Source organism: Lonchura striata, chromosome 2, assembly GCF_046129695.1.
Source record: "Lonchura striata isolate bLonStr1 chromosome 2, bLonStr1.mat, whole genome shotgun sequence".
NCBI classification, from domain to species: domain Eukaryota; kingdom Metazoa; phylum Chordata; class Aves; order Passeriformes; family Estrildidae; genus Lonchura; species Lonchura striata.
Window position 1 is genome coordinate 84,691,843 of NC_134604.1, and position 19,905 is coordinate 84,711,747.

The 19,905-nt window shown below is 36.9% G+C and overlaps 1 protein-coding gene across 1 annotated transcript in view; it reads left to right on the top strand.

The window, feature by feature from the left end:
- The window catches only part of OCA2 (OCA2 melanosomal transmembrane protein), a 161,800-nt gene that overhangs the window by 6,907 nt on the left and 134,988 nt on the right, over positions 1 to 19,905 (top strand). The window contains exons 3-5 of the mRNA XM_077790875.1: positions 14,948 to 15,046; positions 15,659 to 15,847; positions 19,240 to 19,297. Coding sequence (XP_077647001.1) covers positions 14,948 to 15,046; positions 15,659 to 15,847; positions 19,240 to 19,297 — 346 coding nt within the window. The remainder of the gene's footprint in view (positions 1 to 14,947; positions 15,047 to 15,658; positions 15,848 to 19,239; positions 19,298 to 19,905) is intronic.

Here is a 19,905-nt window from a genome sequence, read left to right on the forward strand (position 1 = left end):
GTATTTTGTGGTCAGTGTACCTGTTGGGCTGCTTGCCTGTCAGAATGCCTCTTATTTACTTTCCATGTTGAAGAGTGGTACCTTCTAACTTCAGGTTTTACTGCATTGCCTTAGGTTCTTTTGGCCTTGTGTGAGGAGATCTGGACCATCCACCATGGTCACGCCAATGATCCTGTATTTTCAAAGTGTCCTTCCCCTTGAAATAAGCCTGTCTGCCTTTTTGTGAACAGCATAGTTGCTTAAATCCTGCTTCCTGCAGGCAATGTAGGCATGCCTCTCTGAAGTGGACCACGAATGAGCTCCAGTGACATTCTGTTCAGTTGGAGTGCACCTGGCCTAGGCATATGTTTACACTGAACTACGGTGTACTTTGGACTATCAGAAATGCAGCTTTTGAAGTACCAAAACATAGCAATGAAGTCTGCATTTTGATTTTTCATTTCTCTCAGATTCCTCAGACTTTAAACAAAGGCTTGATCTGGATCCTTTACATTACAGCTACACGCAAGTGACTTTTACAGTCAATGGACCTCGGTCCAAACCATCTTCATGAGCTCTTTACCTTGCAGGAAGATTCTGCACTGCTTTGTGGCAGCATGGGCAACACTCTTCAGGTCAGCACTGACATCTCTAAAGACACAGGCTACTCCCTTCCATCACGTCTCTGTACACACAGAATGTTGCCCTCAAAAAGGCCCTTTGGTCTCATCATTATCAGTGCTATTTGCATGGGAAGAACTTAACAGCATGTTTTTATAAGAACCAAATCTGAAATCCTCCTTTGTGATTCACAGGAAGGGGGTGAAGTCAGCTATTTTTGTCTTAGGAGTTCATGAGCATTAAAGGTAATCTATAGAAACAAGGTGAATAGTAATTCTTAATTCCATGTAAGTAATTACTTTGCATTACTCCACTGAAGTTATATTTGGATGAAATTTGCCTTGGAGCATTAAGATTTAATAGCATTTAATATAATAGTCCTTAAAAGATTTTATTCTTTGTGAGTCATTAAGAAAATCCATCTATAGGATAACAAACAAACAAAGCAAACAAAAATAAACCCTCAATTTTTTTTTTAGTCTGCTTGAAAATGTGTTTAAACAAGCAAAACTATTTCTTTCAGCATTTCTCCTGACCCTCAGTTTCACTTATGTAATAAAAAGTAAAAACAATCAACCAAATCCACCTCTTCCTGAATCTCTGGTCCCAGGATCAGCAGGGAGATTGGTTTGCAGTGAGAAGGTCAGTGAGTTAAAAGTGTCTATTGAATTCTTGGTTTGTAGCAAAACAGCAGGAAGATTGTAATTTTATTTCCTGTTAGGAGGAGAAACTGAAAGAGGAGATGGTACTGTATAGTGAAAAGTCAATATGAGAGTGAAGTTATGCCTTTAGCCATAAGGGATTATAAATCTCAATTTTGATTTTTAATTATGTTGATGTATTGCTACTTTTAAAAGATGTTTATGAGATTTAGAATTAGATGTCAAGAAGACATGCTTGCTGTCTAAATAAGTAAAATTTATGTGACAATTTAAAAGCTTCTTTAACTTACGTGACAATTTAAAAGACGGGGAAAAGACTAAGGGAAAAAAAAAAAAACCCTTGAAAACAATAAAATCACTTTTTTTTGTGCAGCCTAAGGCTAGTTTTGATCTTTGGCGACTAGAACAAAATGGGATCATCTGTTTAACAGTCAAACAGAGAAAGCATAATTTTCACATCATAATTGCTTATTTGTGTAGGAACTACTCCGATTTTAATGTCAATCACACAAACATTAGAGAAGAATCCAGGACAGATGTATGACTTTATAACAAACTGCCACCTTCATCATTCTCAAGTGATGGTTATCTTGCTTGCTGTCTGAAAGATGACGCTTCTGGCTTCCTTCTCATTTCTTATCCATAGTAAATGTTTCTGCATTTTGATTCCTCTTGTGGATCTTTAAATGCTATGACACTGCAGTAAACAAATAATATGGAAGGATTTGTAAAGTCTGACTTTGCTAAATGATTTTGTTTGGTAAATTTGGTTTTAAATAGACCCTCTCAAACATTTATGGCTTACATGGAGGCATGTGGCTGCAACACAGCTTATCATGAGCAAACTATGTATGGGCATGGAACTGTTGAGACTCTCTTAGCTTAAATTAAAGCTTCCTGCTGTTGCCTCTATTATATCGTAAAATGCCATTCAAAGCCTGAAAAGCTCAAAAGAAGCAATAAGCATCTCTAGCAAAACTTTGGATTAAATGGTAGGAAGTAAAACAGAAAGATCACATTATGCACAATAGGCAAATAAATAAGTTATCATGGGGTTTTGATGCCCTATTCTAATTTGCTGTTCTGCATTTCCTGGGAAAAAGATGTCTTGCTATGGTAACAGAAGGAAGACTTAAATGTAGTTGTATGATGTAACTTAGAGTGTTTGACTTCATTTGAGCAAAAGAGATGTGTTCAGCAAAAGACTGATTTTGACATAGTTTCTGCTGTTAATGAAACCTACAGAAAGAGGATTCACTAAGTTTCTCTGTGTTCAAAGTTGTTTAATTTTTTTGTTGTTTTGTATTATTCATCATCTCAGTGCTCATTTCTTATAATTATTCATATTATCTCAGATTGGTCATATACTACAATTTCTATTCTGCCATTGACAGACTAAAATCACAGTGCTCCCATGTAGCCACTCAAATGCTTTTTGCTCTGACAGAACATTTTGTAAACAAGAACCCATCATTATTAATTTTTGTTTCTGAGTGCTCTGTTGAAAGAATTAGGCGCTACTAATTAACTGCTTCAAACTTTCCTGATTGTCAGGCTAAATATTGAGCTCAGCACTCAGAGAAGAATTTGCAGTGTACTAAGCTACAAAAGTCAAATGTTTCATTTGAGTGCCTGGGACATTCCACAGAGCTGCTGAATTTTGCAAGCAGATGCACTTTTCCTAATAGTTAATAATATGGTAATAAGGGGTTTGTCTCATTGAGACTCTTAGGCCAGTTGTGGAAAGATGCCGGCCATGTACATGGGACTGGATTTTTTTTTACATTGAAGGGTAAAGCCAGCAAGTTAGTCAGACTTCGAAAAGAAATGTGTTGCGAAGGGCCAGTCACCATTGAGCAGGAGGGCATTCTCTCTTTAGAATTAACTGGCATCAGTGTTTTGTCCTTTTGCGTTAAAAGCACTGGAAGTCATTCCTCAGCTGCAGCAAAAATTTCCAGATAGCGTTGGTCATATAGTAAAGAACTGAGGTTCATGTTAAATTTAATGTAGTTGATGGAAAAATAGATTAATATAGATGGGAGATATTAGCCAGTGACGTAAAAAAAAAAAAAAAGGTCACAGTCTGTAGTCTGGCAAATCATATGGCTTTTTAAAAAACCTGCTGTACATAAGGAGCTCAAGTGATTTACTATCTGAAATAGAGCAAAAGCTGATAAATGAGTCACCAAAATGGTTACAGACAGTGACAAAGCAAGCAATTCTCTACTTGATAGGGGCTAATGGGGCTGCAGGGACAAGCTGCAATAATTGCGCTAATGGACCAGCAGCAGTCAGAGACCACACAGAGTTCTGTCCACAGCAGGTCGGAGCTACATCAAGGACAGCACTGTAAACTGGAGCCAGGGCTGTCAGAACTGGGGAGGTTCAAAAGTAATGCACTTGTGTTTGTTTTTTTCTTTTTTTTTTTTTTTTTTTTTTTTTATTTGCATGTTTTTATATTATTTCTTTTGGTGAAATATAAAACAGATTGGCAGTTACTGCCACTCAGTTTTAAAAAGTGGAGAAGAAGTTTTTGAATCAGTACTGTGTGAATTAGCCTAATTCAGAAGCAGCTGTGAAAGGCTGAAGTCTTCATTCACACTTTCAGAGCTACTGTCTTTTCTGTGCTAGTCAGTAAGAACAGTAAACAGTCCATCTGCCATTCACTCCCTGGTATCCTTGAGCAGATTTTCTGTAAGGACTCCCTTGCCTGAAATGGAGCTCTCTGAAGCGAAGTATGAAAACATCTCCCTCAGATGGCCACCCTGGCAGTTACATTGAACTCATATGTCTGGCAGGCCTTGCACTTGATATTTGAGCAGGAAACACTATGCTTTTGAGGAATTTACTGTAAGAAGTCTAGTCCTGAGTAGCGTAGAGTAAATATTTTGCAGTGACTTTTCCTCCCACTCTTGTGGTCTGATACAATTCATTCTCTCTGCAGCTAAGAAAATAAAAAATACTCTTTTGTTTCTAATCTTCCTAGATGTGATAGGAACAACTCTATTTCCTAAACCATGTCAATGACATGTGACCTGCAATCCTCTTTAGGAGTCTATTGACAGCTGGTTCAGCATGTAAACCTTATACAATGAAAAGGATGAACCTGAATTTAGTGGATCTTTCTGCCAAAAGAAAGAATAAACCCAGAATGAGGGTAACAAGGAATACCCGTGTGCTTTTTATGATATATCTTTAATCATATAAGCAAAAAGAGAAGGGAAATGTTTTAAGATTATATAAATATGTGGGGTTTTGTTGCATCCATTGGTAGCATAAGTCTTCTTTTCCAGTTTGCTCTGTATGTTGGGCCTCCTAGTGCTTTCTAGTACAGGCCAATGAAAAAAAAATGTTCTAAAAAGTGGTGCAATGGAATTTGTTCATTTTAGACATTATTTTTGGGTCACAGCTGCTTGGCATACTGTAGTATGTAGCCAAAATTTAGCCAAATCAGTACTGTAAGAAGTAGAGATGTTTCAAAGTAAAAACTTTGAACATAATTCTTTGGAAAACTATTGTTTCTAGCCTTAAATAAAATGACAAAAAGCATTCCTTACAAACCTGCTCCTAGCTGAATGCAATTACTGAAGAGGATTACATAGCCAGAAATATTCCAACTTGCCTATTTTGTTAGAAGACAGACTGTTCTTGGCAGAAGAGAATGATAGATTTCCATAAGGATTTGTATGTACGGACATTGTACTACTCACAGTTTTGAATCTATTTTTCTGTTGACAAAAGTTGATAGAGCTACACTGTTGTTGTTAGACCTATTCTGCTTTCCTTCAGCTGGAAATCTGATGTTTGTGAGGCAGAATGCGCAAGAAATCTACATCAAAAGCAGTTAACAAATGTACCAATCTATTTGCAGTTTGGAGTTGGACTGATCAATTAATTTCCTTGATATGCCACTTCGAAAATGTTTAAGACTCAAGTAGATAGGTTGGAGAACAGAGAATTCTGGGTCTTCATGCTTCCTAAACTCTGTATGAATCTGAGAAGATTCAGGTCATGCATGTAATAACTTGAGATAATCTATATTAAGTATTGACACTGGCTTCTTTCTTTGTAATGGAATTTATTTACTTGGATGCAAAATTAATCATATGGATCCCACCTGTGCTGCATCTGTATCGCTTCAGGAATGAGGGTCTTCATTAACAATAAAATTGTAAGTAGGAACATATTGTGGTTACAGCATTTGATTGTTGACCAAAATAAATTAATAGATAAACTGGAATAATACTTCAGAGCTGAGACTGTAATTGTACCTTGTGACAAATAAAAAATGTTGATGGAGTCCATCCTCTCTAAACAATGCCCTTTTTAAAATTTGTCCATGTGCTTTTTTCTTAAGTTTGTCTTAGGTTAAAATCTGCTTTTAGCTCTGCCATGTGTCATGTTATTTTTTTCTCTTCAGTCCATGTGTTTTCCTAATGCTACTGGAGGAAATAATTCCTGTAGCTTCAGTTCTTCCACTGTTCTAATTAATTTTCATATTCCATAATCTTAAAATAGTACAAAGTGATTTTTTTCTTTGTGACTAACTGCTGTGGACCTTTACTTCTCATAAACATTTTATATTTGTCTTTTCAATTATATTTCTTTTCAATTATAATCTACTTCTAAATGCCATGACTCAAATGAACCTATAGTATTTTCTCTCTAAACTGTTATTCTTATATGAAGGAACAACCATTGTTTTCTGTTGTTTCCTGAGGTGCAGAAGGCCTACTTCCACATTAACTTTTAATAATGGTGTCTGATTAATGGGCACTTTAGTGTCTTTTTCTGTTTGTTTGCTGTTTATTGTTTTGTTTTGTTATTTTTTTTTTTTACTCTGCTGCCAAGGGTATCCACTTACTTGGCTCCTTTGCATTTCCATTTTGCCAGTATATCCTTCAGTCTTCCTGCTATGTCCCACTCTATGGGTATTTTCTTTTTGCAAAGTGCCTGTGCAGATGGCATTAAAACAAGACCTGTTGATGTAGTGACTGTTGACAATGATTTCTGGAGTTGAAAATATATATGCAAGAATTGTATTTGTCAGCACTTTTTCTTACATTTTAAGCTTTTCTTATATGGAGGCACTGTTGGTTCAAGAAAACAAAACCTCTTTAATCCATTTGAATTGATAATCAAATAGATGCATAACTGGATCAACACATGGCAAATGACAAGAACCACTTTTAAAACATTTATATAGTGGTTTCAGTTCATTCTTCTAAGAATTATAACAAATGTTTTTAATTGAAAAATAATAGATTATTCAGGCATTGTATCTGCTTGAGGAATCAGAACTTCTCTAAAATTTATTCTATTTTTATCTGTGTTGCGCTGCTGGTATAGAAGCTGCTAGCATAGGGCAGCCATGTCAGCATGGGCTTGCCCCTTTTCTAGAGATAATCCCTTGATGAAGAATTTTCTTTCTAAGTCAGGGGTCCTGACACTTTCCCTTTTCTGTTTTCTTTTTCCTTTGGGAGCACATAAGGAAGTTTTATTTATGTAACCTCATTTCTGTGTGACTGGAAGAGTGAAGAGTTATTGTTTTATCTATGCTTTTGATGATCAGTATTCAGGATTTATTTAACTTTGGGATGGTGCTAATTTGAAAAACATAAATAACAAATATTATGAAGAATATGCCATTTCAGGAACAACATGGAAGGAAGTTGCCTCTTTGAAACTATGGAGCAACAAAAGTTATTCTATTCTGGGTAGAAGTGAATGTGCTGTCTAAAAGGAAAGAGTCTGGCATCTCTGTGACAGGGAGGGAAAAACTGTATTAAGAAATATGATGTACTGTTAAATTATACTGCTGGAACAAAGCCATCTGCTGTGTAGGAAGAGGAATTTCCTTCTGAATCCTGAGAGATGTGATTCTGGTTTTTGGTTTTTCAGTGCACAGCAGCATGTTCTTACCTGGAGAAGGATTAAAGTTTAAATCAGGAGGAAGGGAAGCTGAAATAACTTTTTTTTTTTTTTTTTTGTGGTCTGTTAGCCCACTTTAGGGGGGACTTGCCAAATATAATTTGCATGATACTCTGCATGAGAAAATCAAATTCTCAGAATTTCTTTGGAATGTGTTACTTATAATCCTTGGTGTTTGGGTTGATTTATTTGGTGGTCATTTTTCTTTACCTCCCCCCTTCTTTTTACTTTGAGAATTTCAGTTAAATGTTTTTATGGACTCTGATCTTGTGTTTTAAATTTGTCTCCCTTTGGTCAGCAACAAATCAAAAATATGTATTTCAAAGCTTCTTGTTAATACAGATTAGAAGCTCCTTCTCTGACATTGTAGCCTTGAGGGTCTAGATCTCTAAGGCCTATTAATGCAGGAAAAGATGTCTGGTAACAAACCAGAACCCAAGGCTAAGGAATGAATTTCCTGAGGCTTGTAAATGGTGTATGTTAATATGTAACAGTGATCTAAATGAAGGAATATTGCAGAGAAGAGCACCTTCTTTTTGAGATAAAACTGCATTTACTCTTGAAAGATTTCCCTGAATTTCACCCAAATATAAGATAAAATATGTTATTGTTATGAGGTGACATTTTATTCTGTTTGGGTTTTTAAGTTTGTTCCTCTGGGATTTTCAATGTTTTAAAAGTTTTTGGCTCTGATATAACTCAAGGTGGAATGCAAATGACCAGTTATGTGGAATTACTTCATTTTGGAAGTTACTTGTTAGGAGGTTATAAGGAAGTTGTGTCTGGAAGAACTTGTTGATAGATTTTTTTGTATACTTAATATTGAATAACTTTTTGGATGAAAATTCTTCTGTATGAAAACGAAATTTGATCTAAGTGCGAATAAAAAGTACATAAAAAAGTACTTTTTATTACACTGTAATGTAGACATTATTTGTATAAGGCTTGTATATTATTCAGTGAAAAAAGTCTATCACTTCAGTGCTTAACAAATAACCTTCTCTAGATATGGTTGCATCATCTAGTTGTATCTCAGACCTACTCTTCTGTTCATATTTCCATCATCCAAGTGCCCCATATTGCATCTTTAAGAAAGTCTGGTCAGATAGAAAGTTAAAGAATTAAGTAATGATCACTTTTTCAAGGTTTTAGAATTTTCAAATTCCCTTATGGACTAGAAAAAAGGTGTGATCCTCCTTTATTTGTCATAAGTTCAGTTAGCAGCAGAGCTGGTTAAGCTAAAATCCCATTGTGAATGTCAAGGAAAAATGCTGGCATTTAAAAGCCATACCTGCAGAATATACTAAAGTGTCACAAATACAGTCATGCTTTAAGTATTCTTGATAAATTGCTTCCCTATTAAAGACTTATTTTTCACTATACCCTGCAGCATTTGCGGATAATACATCTTAACAGGTTGTCAGTGTAATCCATAGGGAAACGGGGTTTGGAATTTGGACCACTACTTATACTAGCTCCTGATGCCTCTTTCAAATTTGCAGCTTCCTGGCAGTTGCTAACAGCTAAACTCTTCTGGCAGCCTCTGCTCCTGAAATTTATTTTCTCCTTCAGACTGTCTGCAGTTTTCCATGTGGTCTCCTTAGCTTTCCAATTTCCTTTGCTGAAGCAGAAAATTTAGAGGAGGAAACAGCAGATGTGCTCTTCAGTCCAACTTCTTACTCCTTCTAATGGTAGGTTTTTGGACCTGCTGTATCACTGTGGTCCTGTCCTGCTAGATGCTCATGAAATCAGAGTTGACCGGTGTCCCCACTCCACCCTGTCCCTGCTACCTCACTGGGTGCTGTGGGACAGGCTCTGGTTGGGAAGATCATTGCCCTGCCAGACTCATGGCCAGTCCCTGCACCTGGCTCCCTCCCACAAGGCTGATGGACCTCATGATACCCTAACATGGGAGAAGAAAATCTGTGGAGAACAGTCCCTCTGAGGGAGAATCAGAAATGTTTCATGGCAGCTTAATGGTTAAGTCCTTTCTTTTATCTTCACCTACTAGAGTGAGGTCCTGGTCTGTTTACTACCCCTGCAATGTCTTATTGATGGAGACCTTCACTGACAGAAGCAGGCAAAGACTCTTGAGGTAAACAAATTACCAAATTGTAGAGATACCCATTTTTTTTCAGAGAAGCACAATAACCCTACAAAGCCTGATATGATTTTAAAACAACAGTCACATGAAGCACTCTATTTTCCAGGCTATTTTTGAACTTAAAATTGCCTTTGCAGAACATGCTCATTTTCCAAATCCAGCAGAAATGAATGAAGCAAGCATATTGTGTGTGTCCTATCTAAGGAACAATTTCCATCTAGGATGAGCTCAGCACCCATTCTCTACACATTTCTTAAGCATGTTCTTTAATTGCCTGGGGTCTTGGCATGGCATATGTTTCTCAGTTTGGAATAATAGAATAATTTACGCTGAAAAAAAGACCTTTAATATTATCAAGTCCAACAGCTTTCCCAGCACTACCAAATATACCACCACTAAACCCTGGCCCTAAGTGCCACATCTTCACATCTTTTAAATATCTGAGTTACCTGCTGGTTACCTGCTCATAACTCAGCACTACTCTGAACAGTCAGTTCCAATGCTTGACAGCCCTTTCTGTGAAAAAATATATTTCCAAACAGCTAATCTGAACCATCCCTAAAACAACTTGAGGCTATTCCATCATGCCCTGTCACTTGTTTTCTGGGAGAAGAGACCAATGCCCACCTCACAACCTCCCTTCAGGCAAGGAGAGATAAGGTCTTCCCTGACCTTTCCTTCTCCTATTCTCCAGATTAAAGAACTTCAGTTCTCTCAGCTGCTCCAGACCCTTCACCACCTTATTTACTGTTTGGGCACACTCCAGCACTTCAATGTCTTTCAAAATGAGATCTGCCAGTTGGCTATACCTCTCACAGTGCCATGCTATTAGGCAGTGCCAGCCCTTCAGTATCACTCTCTGGGGATGCCTCTGCAGGACCCTGTACAGTCCTGTTTAATAGAAAATGAGTCTATTAAATAATGCTTTCATTGCTTATTTTTTCTGACATTTTAATGGTGCATGTGTTTAAAGAGTCAGGAGGTTATTTGCTGATTTTGAAGCTACATAAAGTCATTAGAAAATATCTGGAAACTGTTTAGAGATATGCATTCTGGAGTTTTGGATCCTTCTCTTGACTCTGAGTGTATCAGATGCCACACTTGATTTTTGATGGGTAGTCATAACAATTTCCCCATGGCGTGCTACCGCTGAGGAGAAATCATCGTGGAGGGTTGTGGCTCTGTGTGGGCACACGCATATGGCAAAATTGTCAGATGTATGCATACAGCTGCTTAGTGCACAGTAAAGGTAAAGGTTTAAGAGCTGAATGCTCTGATGTTGGTCAGCACAGTTTGTACCACATAACTGCTCCCTAAAATGTGGACTTTATCAGAAGCTCACAAATACCAAGTTGGTGGAAGAATGTGTTTTAAGTGCAGTCAAAAATGGTCTTTCTTTGTGTTTTTTGTTTTGTTTTGTTTTTGTTTTGTTTTTACAGTTATGGTAAGAGTAATTAGTTCAGTACATATGATTTGTATAAACGTTTTCTATTTAGGGAAGCTGAAGTTTCTGAAATTAGACTTTATTCTAAAAGAATGTAGTAATGATAAATTAAATTCATGCTGTTGTGACTAGTCTCCTTTATGATTAATTATCTCTCATATTTTTATTCTGGACTTCTAGAAAACTTCACTTAGTTTTTGTATTTGTCATAAACTCTTGGCTCAGTAGTATTCTTGAGCTTCTAAGAGGCAACTCATGCTTATAACAGTTTTAGTTACTAGTTGAGAATTAGGTTACTAATTCAGGGAAGCATCCTAGCTATTTTTCCCCTGAAGAAATTCTGCTTTTAATTTTTTATATAATGAAATTTTTAATAAGTTATGGTAAAAACTTTTGATGTTCCTACATAATATATATGCTTCCATGTTCACCTCTCTTTCAATTCTGACCAGATTTTTCCCATAGAAGTGAGAATTATTGCTTTCTGTTTTCACAGAAATAGCTCCCCAACTGATAGTTGTGTGCACGGCATAACACATGGGAGATGAAATATTATATTAGCTGATATTTAAATGTATCCTTTTTATTATAAGGAATGAAAGCAATACATTGTGTACCATGATTAATCTTTTCAATACAGGGATAAATAATAGGTTCCAGTCAGAACTAGTGATTATTTTAAGTGTTTGCAGCCTAAATGGAATGAGCGTGATCTTTTACTTTGTCAGGTTCTTGAAGGATGTTTATTTATTTTGGTGTCCTTTGCTGTAGTGCATTTGGGATTGAAATGTTGCTTATGGCTGAACATCATGACACACCACAAAGACTTCCTTTTTCTTTTGTTTAAAAATTCAGGTGTAAACACCATTAGGAAATGCCTGAAAAGGTGGTCAGAGTGCAGGTCTAGGCCTTGGCAGCAGGAAGGTATCATCTGCAGGTAATGGGAAGCAGACCTCGTCAGCCACCAACTCTGATTAATGTCTGAGAACATTAGTCAGAGTGGGAGCAACTGCAGTCTTCCACATCTCTTCCTTTCATCTCTCGCTCTTGCTGTACCTCTCCAGAGGGTCAATTTGACCAACTATTCTATGATTCTAATATTTGATGTAGAAAATACTAATGATTTTTGAGTTCGAGCTGTGAGAGAAGAACCATGAACACAAGTGGTGTCCAATTTACCAGATCCTTGCCTGCAAATCTAGATTGGCCTTTTCAACCTGCAAAGAGGCCTTGTGAGGCCTTAACCAATTAACTCACAATTGACTATTGTTAATGAGCTGACCTGGTGATTAGCCTCTTGGAAATGTTGCTGAATTGCTCAGTAGAGTTGGATTATACTCCATTCTAGCATATGGATATAACCAAAGTTTCTAGCTATTTGTTCAAGAAAAACATTCAAGTGCAACCTGACCCCAGTTTTTGAAATGTGTTACATTTTGATTTGTTTCCTATTTACACAGTGTCCCAATTACCAGCTACTTGCAGGGTTGAGGAGCACTAAGAATTATGCTAAAATGGTTTTTGAGCACTGCAGACTTCTTCCTCTATCAGCAGGGGGTCTTCAGGCCTTCCTAGGTTTTGGTTGCAGATGATCTTTTATGTTTGGATTAAGTGGATGATCAAATTGCACTTCCAACATCTCTGCAGAAGTATGAGGGGCACAGAGGGATTTGTGCTAGGCTCTCTGTTCAAGGATGAGTTTCATTTTTATAATCCATGCAATTTTTTAAATGATGTTTTCACAACTTTTCTTTCTACAGCATTCAGCCTTCAAGATTCCTTTATGCCCTAATTAGCTTTATTGTTTATATTACTCTCATTCTCTAATTAGAGTAATCACATCATGGGGAAGTGGAGGCTTTTCTACTTTTTCTCTAATTATTTTTGTTTTGTCAAGCCTGGCTGTTTCCTGCTGCTTATTCTTGTCCATGTGTTTTTATTCTCTGCAAATTGTTGTTGTCATGTACTAATTGTTTTTACTTCATCTGAAGACCTTTTCCTTTTTTACTGTTTTTGTCATTCTTGGCCATCTGTTCAACTCCATAGTTCCGTTTAAAAGTGACAGGACCTATGCCAGCAAGTGGGGATAACAAAGTGTAAGAAGAAAGTGAAGGTGATATCTAAATGAAGGTGATTGTTTAATTAGCATTCTGGATTCTTCAGCTCAGGTTCTGTCACTTAAACCACCTTCCACCTGACCTTTATACTCCTTGTTGCCATTCCTGTGGTTGCTTTGCCCTTGAGCACTTTTTGCAAACTGGTTATTCACAGTAGTGGTGAAGAGCTGCTGAGATGTGGGTTGTCAGTGGATATACATATGCCTGTGTAACATAAAGGAATGTTGGTGTCAACCCCTAACAATTAGAAGAAAATGGAAGTTTTTATAGAAAGTGTCTGGTTACTAGACTCAGATTTGATACATCCCAGGAGGAAAAGAACAAAAGGAAGTGCAGAAAGGTTAATAGCGTGCACAAGGTGAGGTAAAATCAGAACAGCATATATTATGCATCATTTGAAGCCTTTTTTTTCCTGTGGAACAAGTGACATTGTTGTGTTTAAAAATAGACACAGTAAATGGTCTTTTCATGAGTCAAATTTCTGAACTCACACATTCAAGGTCCACCATCAGAATTGTTATAAAAATTGCCCCATTTGGATTTGTGTATAGTGGGATGTTGGGATTTTATCAGCAATGTTGGGATTAGTCAGATTTTATCAGCTGTGCATGGTGAGCACACATCTAAAATCCTGATAATGTTCCTGCTATCCCTATGGGTTCCATTTTATAAAAGCTCTAGGTAGCTTTTTACATTGAAAGCCATGATGACATCAGAAGAATACTTGTTTCAAAATAACAGTTAGACTGTGTGTTAGACACTTAGACTTGCTTCTGTGAGAATGATATTCTCTTGCATAAAAAGGGAAGCACTTTGATAGCTACAGACTATGCAATCATCTCTCCACAGATGAAGTGTCAGTGCAGTGTAGCACCTGAGTTGCAATCCGCCCAACATTTGACATGAGGTACTGGGTAATTGAAATCACTCTCTATTTCTTCAGCTGAGACTGAAAATATGTGACTTACAGCATAATTTGAATGAGCGTTGTGGCCATTCAAGGCTGAAATAACCATATCCAATTTCTCTGCACCTAGCACATCTTCTGACTGAAAACATTACTGAACAAACAGGCCAAAGCGGTATCTGGAGGTTTTAATTTTACAAAGTCAAAGCTCTACAAATTGCAAGAAACTTCACTGTCTTCCATTGTGCTATAAAGTCAAATATGAAAATCCTTCTTTTTGAACTGTCCTTATATTTAAAAGACTGAATAAATAACCAGTCACTGTTGTGTATTTATTTAGAAGTTTATGATTTTATAATTTCTTTCCCCTCCAGCAATAGTGAAAGACATTTTGGATTCCCTCTAAGTGGGTTTTCTCTGGGTGTATTGGGATCTGCATTTTGACTGTATGTCTAGCGTATTTCTTCAAGACTTTCTGGTGGTGGAAGGCTATAATTTTGAATGGAATGAATCTGAGTGTACCTGAATAATGTTGATTTTGATAGGAAATGTCTCTGAAAGAGTCTGGTCATGGGAAGATGTTCTAGAATGGCTCAATTATTTAGTCTCTGCCAGAAGTCTGCCCCAAAGCCAGACCTCTGTGATTGTGGTTGATTGTCTTTAGCTGCTTCTAAAGTTTGGGGATTTATACTTTAGCAAAAAAGCTCCTTCACAATGCTAAGCTGCAATATGGCAAGAAGTAGCTTACACTGTTTAATTATCTGCAACAGCAAGACCAAGGCTTGACAAAAACTATTTGGAAGGGATGGCGCTGCAGAGATGAAGAACTTATATTCAGATTTTCTTCCCTAGTACCAAGAGTACCAAGGTTGTTGTAGAGATTAGTGGATTTGTAGATGGTGATCTATATCTCAAATAACATTTATGGGAAATAAGTTCTATTATCTCATATTTTATGTAGTATGCTAGTGTAATCTTATATGAATGAGTTCCCTGTGAGTATAAGGAAGTAAGTACCATGACTAGTTCAAACTTAATGAATGAAAACCCTAATTTAGGTCAACACCATTCTTAAAGAATATTAAACAAATTAGATGGACTTGTAGCAAAATATTTTGTAGATCTGTAGTGAATATTTTTGCTGCAGACTTACTATTCTGTTTTTTTTCCCTCCATCCAAAGATATCACTTCAATTTTTCAAAATTATTCAGCTCGAGGTCAAAAACCACTGTTTTTACAGAGAAGACACCACTACTGAAAGTTTCCTCAGAGGAAAATGGGTAAGCTACTTTCATTTTTCTCAAAATATTTTTTTCCTAAGTTCTCTTCTACTTAATTGCATGTGGTTCTTTCTCATATCCTAATGCCAAACCTGCTGGGAAATAAAGTGAATAGCAGGGGCTGTAAACAGGGAATTACTCTGGAGGACCTTGGTAGCAGAGAAGGGGCTGAAAAAGGGAAGGGAAGGATGTAAGGTGTGAGGTCAGGGCAATTAGAGAGCCCTAAGCATAGACAGCTGCAGGTTCTGTGCTCTCATTGCCTCCTTGTGCTGTTACATAAAGTGCACTGAAAGACACTGTAAGCAGAAATATAGGGAAGGCCCTGATGATGGAGCTTACACACCAAATCCTGAAATACATTTGCCTGGTGTATCACATAACTGGTACTCTCAGGTGCACCTAAATGTCATGGGGTCTTTGCTCTTGCTCCCCAGTCTACCCAGCTGTGTCACCAAGGGGAGCTTGGTCTGTACTGAATAAATCTCTTCCTATGAAATTTTCCATAAAAATCTCTCAAAGTGAACGTAAGGTTCTGCAAGGTCAATTGCATCTACTACCTGTTGAAATAAAACACTGTTTTGTTTTATTATGTTTACTGAAAAGGTGTGACAGGTTGCAGTGTATGGCTCTTCATAATCCAGATTTTACTACAGATGATGATTCATGGGACAACAGCTCTGCAGAATTTGAGCAAAGGTTTCAATTGGAAAGTGAAATGACAAGTTTTCCCAGATCTGCTTCTTCTGAGAAATATGAAATCTTGGACAACCTTCATGTGAAGTTCAATTTGTCAAAAATGAGGTCTGAATTCAAATACTATTATTTTTTAAAAAATTTCTGCATGTATTTGTTTTTATGCATAGATGTCTAGAAAATGATTTTATGTAAATTAATAAAATAGGACTCCATATTTAGACTGTATCTTGCCATTGATAGTTTGAAACTGATTACAGACTGTCCATAATGATCAATAGCCCCTTCTTCTAAGAAGAATCAATCATAGGACCTTTTCTAAATTTATAATTAAATACCTTCTATATTGCTTTTAACATTTCTTTGAAATAATTTTTAAAAGCCCTGTGGTTGATTCCACAGCATTTTTTCTCTCCAGCCTTTTGTTGCTCCACTTTAATTCAAATATGTGTATAAAAGTTCTTTTATAGTCATTAGAGTAGCTTTTCACATATACACAAAGCAAAATATAACTGAACATTTTTCCATCTTGGACAACATTAATATATTTCACTCTTTACCTCAAAGTAGTCTTTTACATCATTTACGCATGGAGGAAATGGAACCTGTTAATGTAATAGAAGATAGCAATATGATAAGAACTTAACTTCAAATTTTCTTGGGATATTTTTGCTGGGGATTTAACTAGCAAAACATTTGATCTTGGATACTAATTTCCTCTGCCCCTTCCACAGTTTCAGTGCTTTTTCTAGTTTGTTTTGGTGTCCATAGATAGCTCTGCAGGGTTTTCATGGAGCCCAGCCCTGCAGGTCCACATCTCCTTGTTGATCTACCACACCTTTCCAGTGGAATGTCAGTGCATCTTTTCCCAATCTGTGCCTTGTCTTAGCTCATCACTTCACATTTGTTTTCTTCTCATTGTGCATATGGTTTTCTGCTCTCCCACTCGGCTGCTGAACAAATGGAGCAGGAGAATTCCAATGACTGCAATTAGTGCAATGTAAGCACATGCAAAGAAGTTTGGCAGGTGTTTTTCTTCACATTTGCGGTAGATTTCCCTGGTATTTGATGGAACAAAGGTATCAGTTGGGAGTGTGAAATCCATTGTTTCCAGTACAGCATAGGTTTATAATCTGGGGAGGAGCAAATTCTTCTGGCAGAACTTCCCTTTAAATATTTTCACTGTTATAGTGCAAGCTGTACATATGGGATCAGCTTCTTGGCTGTTGTAAATCAGCATAGCTCTGCTGAGATAACAAATGATGCTAAACTGCCCAACACCATATGCAGATCAGATCAAAAATCATTTGGCTTAGAAGAGGGGGTGAAATTCTTCATAGATTTACATTCCATGCATTTCCAACTGAAGTCAGATAGGATTGTACTGGAGGCATATATCAACATGATTTGGCACAGGGCTTGTATTTACATCACTGTGCCAGATTAGCACTGTAGGAAGAGACAGATTGCAAACCACGGGTGAGTCAAAAGCTGATCACTCAAACGTAAGCTGTTAAAAATGCTGCTTCCCTAATACAAAATGCTGTGAAAACAAACAGACAGGAGAAAAAGACCCTCCTAAATTCTATATTTATTAAAACAGTTTCCAAAACCTTGTTTTTATTACATTTTACCAGGTCATTTGGATGAGTTTCTGTTATTTACAAACAAGTGGTTATTAGTTTATAAATGCTTAATTAATATTTTATTTCACTTGTGTCTTAAAATCAAGGGTTTTTTAATAATAACTTTAAGTATTATTATAAATTGTGAAAGTGTAAACAAAAAATATTAAGAACATTGAAATTAAACCAGTCTGGATTTCAATTTATTAATTCATAACATAATAAATTATCAAAATTCCAGAATGAAACTGTAATGTAAAGATGAGCAGAACTGACCAGCAGAATAGAGGATCTTTGAGTAAACTCTCACTAAGTATTTTCCATAAATCATGTAATACCAAAAGATGTTATCAGTGATGAAGTACTGATAATGCCTTGTGTCATCATTCTTTTCTTTTCATGCTGGTATTTCTTTCTTCCTCTCTCTGCCATCTTGCTTTTTAGCAGAGCAGGGCTAATTGGAATCTCTAGAAGAAACCACTTACTTGGCTTCATTTTCCTCTTCCTCTTCCTTCTCTAGATGTTCATGCTGTGCAATGTTTGGGTAAAGTTGTTATCACTTGTGTTAAATTCCCCTTTGTACCAGTTTGTGACAACATATTTTTATTAGCTGCTGTTTAGAAAATTCTAGAGAGGGGGGAAACTCTGGAAAACAGTATCTTTGAAAAATGTGTCTGTAGTAATTTCTGTTGTTTTTTGTCAATGAATTGATTTAGGGACTGTGATTAAAAATTATTTCTAACACTCTTCAGACTATTCTGCTTTAATATTTTGTCCTGTAGCATCTGTCAATGCAGCTTTTTATTGCACTCTTTCAACTAATTATTCTGGTAACTTGAAATGTTTTCCTTCTTGCTTGTCATCAGGTTTAAATCAAGCCCTGCATTTGCCATTCTGCCAGAAAAACAAGGTTTGAATGTTTACTTCAGGAAAAAAAAAAAAAACAGAATAAGAATATTGATGCTTTCAAAATAAAAATATGTAACAGTGAAATCAATATAAAGGCTTCTGGAAATTAAGGCATCAGGATAACATACTGATGGGCAGTCAGAAAATTTTTAGTTGCGTTGTCTTTTGAGTGAGATTTAAAAATGGTAATTTAAAATGCTAAATCTTAAAATTTCTTTCTCAAGACCATGCACTTTCAACATCCACATTTTAATTTAGTGTTATTCTTGCCTAACCCACTCAATAGTAAGCTTGGACAATCCAGAATATTTTGTGGCATCTCATTTCCAGAACAGGGCATTCCTTCAATGGGCACAGACATGCTATGGAAAAAGATATTTAGTTTTGTTAGTAGATTTACGCTCATGAAGTATATTTGGTTTTAAAAGATACTGTTAAACCCAGAAGATTCTTAAAGCTTGTTCTTGTCTTTAAACTGTTTTTACTAATACTTTTCAGGGTGTGTACTATAAGCCCAGTTTTAAGGAAGTCACTCATGACACTATCTATGCAACGAGCTGTACTTTCAGCACAACCATGCCACCTCCTTGTGATAGCAATGCTCCTTTGCCTCTCTGGGAGAGACAAGAATGAGCTTAGGTGGATCTGGGTCTGCCAGGGGCCAGCAGCAGTTGTGGACAAGTGGTTTCAGGATCCAGCACCAGCTTATTCTGCAGCCTTCCCTTGGATTTTCCAAGAGGCAAATCCTCCTTCCTGTGTATTGGGATCCATCTGGCAGCAGAGCTGGTGCAGGAGCTCTGATAATCACCAAGGCTTCCCAAGGCCCTGCTGACCTTGCTTTGTGGTGTCTGTACTCTGATGTAAGTGCTTACCATGATATTTCTAAAATATCAGAGCTGTTAAGAGAATAGAAAAGGTTGTTCTTAAACTAGCCAGATAGTAAATACCTGCTTCCTTGCGTTTCAGATGCTGTCTAAAATTCCTGAAAATTTCAGGCCTCTTTATCTTCGTAGTTGTCTGCTCTGTAAGTATTGAATTTGTAGTCTTCCCTGGCCCCCATTTCTTTAGAATTAGTTCAAAATGGGCTACAATATTTTCTCTTAGCACACAGAAAGTGTCTCAAGGCAAAAACTGGCAATACTGTGCAGGGCTTCATGCCTAGTCATACTCCTATTTGATGCACTAGTCACCTCTCAGGACAATGTGGTTGGGTAAATAGTTGATTTGGAGGAAGAAGCAGCTTAAACCAAAATTTGTAGGTCCTTTAAGGATGCTTGTTGAATTTAGGGTGGATCTTTTGATCCTGACATGTGAGGAATGCTCATAGGGAAAGCTGTGCTTGGGAGGATGCTGCAGCAATGGCAGTGCTTCACAGTATCAAAGGTGGAAGGTGATCAGGAGGTTGGTATCTCCTTCAGGTGGCCAAAGTGCTGCACTCCTTTAGCAAAATCTTCAAATTCAGCAAAATCTTAAACTGAAAGTCTAGAGAAAAATTTCAAAAAGTTGGAGTTTATTTTTTCGTAGCTGTGGGGAATTCCTTTTTGGGTAGCAGGGTTTCTGTGCCAGAAAGAAAATAGATGACACTCTGCATTTCCTCAGGTATGGGTGCTGCTTTCCAGATGGATCCTGAAG